Source organism: Brienomyrus brachyistius, unplaced genomic scaffold (assembly GCF_023856365.1).
Source record: "Brienomyrus brachyistius isolate T26 unplaced genomic scaffold, BBRACH_0.4 scaffold37, whole genome shotgun sequence".
Classification (NCBI taxonomy): Eukaryota; Metazoa; Chordata; class Actinopteri; order Osteoglossiformes; family Mormyridae; genus Brienomyrus; species Brienomyrus brachyistius.
This window is the reverse complement of record NW_026042312.1, coordinates 182,501-190,000: the sequence shown is the minus strand read 5'-3', so window position 1 is coordinate 190,000 and position 7,500 is coordinate 182,501. Positions and strand designations below refer to the sequence as shown.

General features: G+C 55.7%; 2 protein-coding genes and 5 non-coding genes across 8 annotated transcripts in view; 1 reads left to right on the top strand and 6 right to left on the bottom strand.

Moving 5' to 3' along the window:
* LOC125722305 (U2 spliceosomal RNA) overlaps nt 1–13 on the bottom strand; it is a 187-nt gene extending 174 nt beyond the window's left edge. The window contains exon 1 of the small nuclear RNA XR_007386280.1: nt 1–13. This exon is cut by the window's left edge and continues 174 nt beyond it. This is a non-coding gene — a small nuclear RNA (U2 spliceosomal RNA).
* Nucleotides 1–7,500, top strand: part of LOC125722255 (stonustoxin subunit beta-like) — a gene marked incomplete at its 5' end in the record, with an annotated part of 198,601 nt that overhangs the window by 25,566 nt on the left and 165,535 nt on the right. The gene's annotated exons all lie outside the window — the stretch shown is intronic.
* The window catches only part of LOC125722243 (uncharacterized), a 29,485-nt gene that overhangs the window by 9,996 nt on the left and 11,989 nt on the right, over nt 1–7,500 (bottom strand). The window contains exons 3-4 of one of the 2 annotated variants that reach the window (XR_007386236.1): nt 4,966–5,409; nt 3,709–4,722 (exon numbers count right to left, since the gene is read on the bottom strand). Coding sequence is in view for 1 of the 2 variants with exons in the window: in XM_048998435.1 (XP_048854392.1) it covers nt 4,036–4,722; nt 4,966–5,307 (1,029 nt within the window). In the remaining variant the exon portion in view is untranslated. Of the gene's footprint in view, nt 1–3,513; nt 4,723–4,965; nt 5,410–7,500 lie in introns of those variants that run through there. The other variant, XM_048998435.1, reaches the window with a different exon arrangement.
* Nucleotides 5,891–6,004, bottom strand: LOC125722321 (U5 spliceosomal RNA). The gene has a single exon (XR_007386296.1). It is a non-coding gene; the product is annotated as a U5 spliceosomal RNA (small nuclear RNA).
* Nucleotides 6,428–6,619, bottom strand: LOC125722330 (U2 spliceosomal RNA). The gene has a single exon (XR_007386304.1). It is a non-coding gene; the product is annotated as a U2 spliceosomal RNA (small nuclear RNA).
* Nucleotides 6,817–6,930, bottom strand: LOC125722313 (U5 spliceosomal RNA). The gene has a single exon (XR_007386288.1). It is a non-coding gene; the product is annotated as a U5 spliceosomal RNA (small nuclear RNA).
* The window catches only part of LOC125722318 (U2 spliceosomal RNA), a 192-nt gene continuing 41 nt past the window's right edge, over nt 7,350–7,500 (bottom strand). Inside the window, exon 1 of the small nuclear RNA XR_007386293.1 lies at nt 7,350–7,500. This exon is cut by the window's right edge and continues 41 nt beyond it. This is a non-coding gene — a small nuclear RNA (U2 spliceosomal RNA).

The following is a 7,500-nucleotide window of genomic DNA, read 5'->3' as shown; positions in this document are numbered from 1 at the left end:
ATTAAACAGTTCTGTACATTTTAAAGTCACATAATAAAACACCTTTAAAACAATATTAAACAAATATATTACAGAACCATTCCCTATAGGATAAGCAAAACATAACAATAAAAACAAGCAATACATATACACACTTTAAAATCTAATTACAATCATATGGCCATTAACATAATTAAAATGTCACCTCAAATGCAAGCCATTAAAATATTAAAACCTTAAAAATGGAACAGACCCGTAGACCTCAGGCCTCGGCACAAGGGTCGGGTTAAAACAGGGTTATGCATCATCCTAAAACACATAAAATCAATGGCCTCAGGCTAAAAAACTGGTTAGTCACAGACATGGCACAGCACATAGAATAAAATGTTAATAAATACAGTTAATGTTAATACATAAAGGTGCTAAAAGTGACCAACCACAGCCGTGCTCAATCTCAGTACATGCAGTTAATTAAAAGAATATTTGCAACACCATACACGCACAAAAAACAAAGCACACTTACCTAAAACCCAAAGTACCTCCTGTGTGCTTCAGGACAGTGCGTCATGTCGACCCTGTAGGATGGAGCGTCACCACCTAAATGAAACGGGGCTAAAGCCAAAAGAGGCCCTTCCACCTCTCCTTGGCCTCGTGGTAGCCCCGTTGGATGACGTCGGTCTCCATCCTGAAACCCAAATCGGCCCGGATTTTGCGGAATACCCCTTGTGCCTCCAGACGAACCCCTCTGCGGATGAGCGCGGTCCTGGCATTCCAAAGCTCTCGCTTGGTAATGCTGACCAGCAGCCACATCCAGGGGCCGAAGGGGTTATGGAGGTTGGGGTCCCACCCCTTCAACACCTTGTCGTAGGTCAGACCGGGCTGCGGGTCTACACGTCCACACAGGCCCGCTACCAACCCCCAGACTCTCTGTGCATGCCCGCAGTCCCAAAACACGTGCTTGATGGTCTCATCCTCGCTGCACTCGGGCCTGGGGCAGCGGGGGTGTCTGGTCAGCTTATGCCTGTGCAAGACGTCCCTGACTGGCAGCTTACCATGAAGGCACTGCCAGTTCAGGTCCTGCAGCCTGTGATCCAAACCCTTAGGCTGGATTCTCGCCCATGTGCCTTCCTCCAGGCCCAACATGGCCCGAGTCTCCCTATGACCAAGCAAAGCCTTGTAAAGGGCTCTGTGCTTGGTCAGGGCCTCTGTCTTGACACCTGCCGGAATAGACTTACTCCACTTGACAGCGTGGCTGTAGTGGACCGGCAGGGTCTCAGCCTTAGGGCCGAGGTTGGTCCACGACGTCACCAGACGTCTCATGGGGAGAGCCAGCCACAGACGCACAAAGTGCTGATGGGGGTGCTCGAGGGGAGCTGCCAGGCGCGTGCAGAGCTGCGAGAAGAACAGGCAGTCAAGCTTGAGAGGAAAGTCAATAACGTCCCTCCCCCCACTGTCCTTTCCGAGATACAACACTTCCCTACGCACGTACTCATACCTGCCCCCCCAGACGAGGTTAAAAACGTCCCCCGTCAGGCCCCTCCGCATGAAGCGGGGCAAAGGGTACACATGTGCAAGGTAGAGCAGGGTGGGAAGAATATCCACTTTTAAGGCTAAAACCTTACCTTGGAAGGACAGGGACCTGGACTTCCACAGTCCGATCTTCCGCCTGGCGATCGCCAACCGCTCCTCCCAGTTCAACCGGGCGGCACCATCCGAAAGGAAGCTGACCCCCAAAACTTTGAGAGGACCGTCACAGAGGGTGAGACCACCTGCGACGTCCTCCCTCGCCTTCCAGCTGCCGAAATACTTGGCCACCGACTTACTGAGGTTGAGCGTCGCGCCAGAGGCCCAACCGAACGCGTGAACGAGGCTCAAGGCATGACCAAGAGACTGATCCGAGCAGACGAAAAGCGTGGTGTCGTCTGCATACTGGGTCAGTTTAACAGTTGTCCCCCGACTTCCTGGGATAAGAAGGCCATCGACCCCGGGGTGGGTGCGAATGGCGCACGCCAGTGGCTCTATATAGAGCGCGTAGAGGAGGGGGGAGAGGGGACATCCCTGCCTCACTCCACTCCGCTGGGGCACCAAATCACTCAGGAAGCCATTGATAACAACATGGCTCTCAACTTCGTTATACAAAGTGTGTAACCACCCCAGGTAATTGGGCCCGAAGCCAAACTTACCCAATACTTTGAACAGGAAGCGGTGATCTACCCGGTCGAAGGCTTTCTCCTGGTCCAAGCTGACCAGCAGGAGAGGGAGGTTCCTATCCTCCACCCAGGCGATGGCGTCGCGGATGAGGTGGAGATTCCACGTCGCCGATCGACCCGGTACTCCACACGTCTGGTCGCTGTTAACCAGATGAGCCATGGCCTTCTTCAGGCGTTCGGTAAGGGTCTTTGCGATGAGCTTTGTGTCTACACAAAGCATGGTCAGGGGCCTCCAGTTGCCAAGGTCGGCCCGATCGCCCTTCTTGTGCAACAAAGAGAGGACCCCCGACCTCATGCTCCTAGTGAGCAAACCCCGGCGCTGAACGTCCTCTACAACCTGCAGTAATTCCGGCCCGAGGACATCCCAAAAGGTGGAATAAAATTCCACCGGGAGCCCATCAAGGCCAGGTACCTTGCGGCGGTTCATCTTGCCAAGCACTGCGGTCAGCTCGGCCAAGGTGATGGGGGCTTCTAAGCCGTCCCGGATGTCACTGGGAAGACAAGGTGAGATGTTATCTAGGAAGCACTCCCCAGCAACCGGGTCCGTATCCCTAACATTAAAAAGGTTAAGGTAAAACAATTTAGCAACCTCCAGCATGTCTGATGTATCCGTGACTATATTGCCATTTGAGGCACGGAGAGAGCTAAAGCTCTTCTCCTCCCGGGCTTCCCTGGCTCTGTGGAAAAAGAAAGAATTGCACTTTTCATTATTTTCCACATAGAATATTTTGTCGCGGAGCATTTGGGCCGAGGCAGCCTGTTCATGCAGGCGCCTCAGCTCACCCTTTATGTCAAGCAGCCGCTCGTGGTTGATGATGCCCCCGTTGTTGTGAGCGGCGTATTCATCCCGCAACCTTCTCTCCAGCTGCAGAATGGAAAACCTCTTCTCCATCCTGCGCTGCTTGCTGTACTGCATGGAGAAGGTTCGGATCCTGTCCTTCACACTCTCCCACCATTCGGCCACGGAGGGGAAGGTAGGCTTGTCCTTCTGCCACTCGGAGAAGTGATCTAAAAAAAGGTGTCTAAAATCTCTCTCCTCCAAGATCTGCAGGTTCATTTTCCAATAGCCGCCCCCATATACAGGGGCGTCTATGGAGACAGTGGCCTCCACTGCCAGATGGTCAGTGGGCCACTGTGGGGAGAGGGACACCTTTTTAAAAACAACGGGGGGTGAAGCTAAAATGTAGTCGATGCGGCTGCTGGCTCCGCGACTATTATGCCAGGTGAAGCCCGGCATGCTGGGGTTGCATGTTTTAAAACCGTCAACAAGTTTAAAGGAACGAATAAAATGGCGAAAATGCCCTGAGCTGACATCCTGTCTTCCCTCCAACGAGATGTTAAAGTCCCCTCCTAAAATCAAGTGTCGATCTGTGACACAGAACGGGGACAACTCTTCAAAGAGAGTTATACGGGACGAGGCCTCCACCGGAGCGTAGACACATATGGCCCGGAGGCGCTGTCCCCTCCATGTGGCGTCCACTCCCAAAACCCTGCCCTGAAGGACGGTAAACGCACTTACTTCTTCAAAGGCGCGGTCGCCAAAAAGGATCCCGACGCCTGAGGAGTGGACGCCACCTACGCTCCAGTAGGATCTACCCCTCTTCCACTGTCGTGAAAAGAGAGCCTCGTCCCGCTGGTCCCGGAGGTGGACTTCCTGCAGAAAACAAATGCTGAAGGGAGAAGATGCCAGCTGGTTAAAAACAGATGTACGTTTTAAAATGTTCCTCAAACCCCTTACATTCAAGGTGACAATATTAAAATTGGCCATAGAATGTTAAAATAATAAAATACAATTAAAAACAACAAACTAAAATAATAAAAGCCAGCCATTAAAAACAATACTGTCCTACTGCCCCCCCTCCTCAGTCAACCTCAAAAGGTCCCCCAATTCCAGCCCCCCCAGGTACTCCTGTTCATTAGCAGTGTCCTGTTGACCGCTGTACTCCTGGGGGGGTGCAGGGGACTGTCCCAAGTCCCACACCAGACGGGGGGCCTCTAACATCGGGGAGGGGGGACACTGTCGGCCTTGGTCCCCGGCCGCCACTGCTGGCGAGGTGGCCGGCGGAGGGCTGGATGCGTCGGGTTGCGCCTCCCTTCTGCTCTTCTTCCTCCCCCGGGGGGATGCACCGCTCTTCTTCCTCCTGCTGCTGACGCCTGGAGCCAGGGCGAGCTGCTCCACCTTGTTCGGAGACCCCTCCTGCATTGGTGTCGCACTCGAAGGGGCCTCCTCCACCTCGACCAGGGCTTCTCCTCCTGCCCCCGTCGCCGGCTGTTCCTGCCCAGTCGTGGGGGCTAGAGCTCCCCCACCATTCTCCGTGCCGACTGCTCTGTTACCCGACAGAGCGTCGGCATATGTAGTCTTTTTCTGTGGGCAGGAACGAGCCAGATGGTCCTCGCCGTTACAGTGTTTGCAGCGACGGGGGCCCTTGCAGTCCCTGGCCATGTGCCCCGACTCCAGGCAGTTGCGGCAGCGCAGGTTGGCGCATCCCTCCAGGGTGTGTCCAAAACTGTGGCACTGCCGGCAGAAGGGAGGCTGTCCAGAATAAAAAAGGTATGCCTTATTGCCCTGTAAAGTAAAATAGGCTGGGGGGTGGCTAAAACCGCCTGCGCCATTAGCGTCCGGGCGCAGGCGGGCCTGGAACTGGCGTCGGCCAGTCCAGATCCCCAGCTCATCCCGGATGTCCCTGTGGCCAGGAAGAAGATCCACATACTTTGTCAGAAATTGGGAAACGGCCTCGGCGGTAACATGCGGGTTGAAACAATGGACTGTTATTACCCGCTTGTCGGGCCACCACAGCGGCTCGATGTTGTAACGTCCGAGGAGGGGGTGCTGGGCCCCCTCCTTGCTCCGCTCCAGGACCTTGGTGTAACTCTCGTCGGTGGACAAGGTGACCTCGAAGAAGCGGAAGGGCCCATTCCGCTGTACGCAGAGGATGTCCTGCATCTGAAGGCCCAACGCTCCAAAGGCCACCTCCCGGATGAAGGCCAGCCGGTCGGGGAAGGTGCCCACCTCCTCCTCAGCCCTCCAGCAGAACCGGGCGGTATTCCGCAGGCCACCGCCTGCTACCAGCCACGGCCCGCTGAAGGGCTTCCTCGATGGTCCGCCGGCCGTTGCCATCCGGGAAGGTCCACCGACGTCGCCGCTGGAGCAGAGTCCTTCCGCCGCCGTGGTCCCGACGTCCGCCGTCCGCCAATCCGGGATGAGCCGAGCAGAGCTAAACTATAAAAGCAGCTAAAAAATAAAAACACCAGTTCGCCCAGCAGGGCGGTGGGCAAGCCACCAGCCACTGCGGGATCCCCAGCCTAATAAAAACAGAAATAAAAGCAGGGATAAAAGGCTAAAAAGGAAGGCACGGGTCGCCCCGTGGCAGCAGCGGTCAAGCCACCTGCTGGTCACGCCTTAGGTTCACCGTGCCTTCCTCTAAAAAACCCAACGCAGTCCGTAAAAAGCGGTAAAAAGTCAATAAAATCCACTTGATCTTAGCCAAAAGGCCGAGAAGCGATGCCCGCAGACTGCGCCCCGCCGGGCTCCGGCATGCGGGACGCCGACGGAGCCGGCGCGGCTGGGTCCTCGCCAGCCTCTCTGGGAGGTGGCGCCCGGCGAGACCACGCACGATCCCAGAGGACCAGAAACACGCCACTGGGCAGATAGAGCCGGCCGCTAAGCCGGGCACAGTCTTACTTTGATACAGCGGCGGTGCAGCTCTGCTTGCGCAGAGCCTCCAAAAATACAGTGAACTCATCGCTATCCCTCTCCACGGAAATCTTTAGTAAAAGGCGAAAGATTTATACGGGATGAAGAGAGACCCGAGTCGATGCAGAGCCGTCGCTCAGCAGGTGGCCGCTAGCCGGGCCTCCGTGACGCCCCCGCTCGGGGTTGAATTCTCGGGGGCGTCGCAGCCACCGGCCTCGGGGCCCCGACTCCTCCCTGTCCTCCTGGCATCTGAAAGATCAGCAATCATGTAAACGGACATGAGAGAAAATTCAAAAGGCAAAGATGACGGCCTGCCTTACCTCAGCACAGCTGCCCACCCCTCAGAGAGCATATCATGACCGTGCTTTTTTTTTTTATGATTTAAAAAAAAAAAAAAAAAAGAAGAAAAACGGAGGGAAGCGGGACCGGCGCACGGACAGAGTCGGTCCCTCACGACACCGGCTGATCGCCTGGCGAGCGGCGCGGGCTCTCGGTCTGATAAGCGGAACGCCGATCGGCTCTGTCTTTCAACAGCAGGGGGCAGTAGAGGTGCACCGTTCCCAGAAACACTGCAATACCGGGTCGATGCGTGGAGCGGACGGGGCAAGCCCCACTTCCGGCTCCCTGTTCCAAAAATCCGTTTAATATGTGGTCCCCTCCATGGGGGACGTATCAGATATTAAACTGATAAGAACAGATACTACACTTGATCTTAGCCAAAAGGCCGAGAAGCGATGCCCGCAGACTGCGCCCCGCCGGGCTCCGGCATGCGGGACGCCGACGGAGCCGGCGCGGCTGGGTCCTCGCCAGCCTCTCTGGGAGGTGGCGCCCGGCGAGACCACGCACGATCCCAGAGGACCAGAAACACGCCACTGGGCAGATAGAGCCGGCCGCTAAGCCGGGCACAGTCTTACTTTGATACAGCGGCGGTGCAGCTCTGCTTGCACAGAGCCTCCAAAAATACAGTGAACTCATCGCTATCCCTCTCCACGGAAATCTTTAGTAAAAGGCGAAAGATTTATACGGGATGAAGAGAGACCCGAGTCGATGCAGAGCCGTCGCTCAGCAGGTGGCCGCTAGCCGGGCCTCCGTGACGCCCCCGCTCGGGGTTGAATTCTCGGGGGCGTCGCAGCCACCGGCCTCGGGGCCCCGACTCCTCCCTGTCCTCCTGGCATCTGAAAGATCAGCAATCATGTAAACGGACATGAGAGAAAATTCAAAAGGCAAAGATGACGGCCTGCCTTACCTCAGCACAGCTGCCCACCCCTCAGAGAGCATATCATGACCGTGCTTTTTTTTTATGATAAAAAAAAAAAAAAAAAAGAAGAAAAACGGAGGGAAGCGGGACCGGCGCACGGACAGAGTCGGTCCCTCACGACACCGGCTGATCGCCTGGCGAGCGGCGCGGGCTCTCGGTCTGATAAGCGGAACGCCGATCGGCTCTGTCTTTCAACAGCAGGGGGCAGTAGAGGTGCACCGTTCCCAGAAACACTGCAATACCGGGTCGATGCGTGGAGCGGACGGGGCAAGCCCCACTTCCGGCTCCCTGTTCCAAAAATCCGTTTAATATGTGGTCCCCTCCATGGGGGACGTATCAGATATTAAACTGATAAGAAC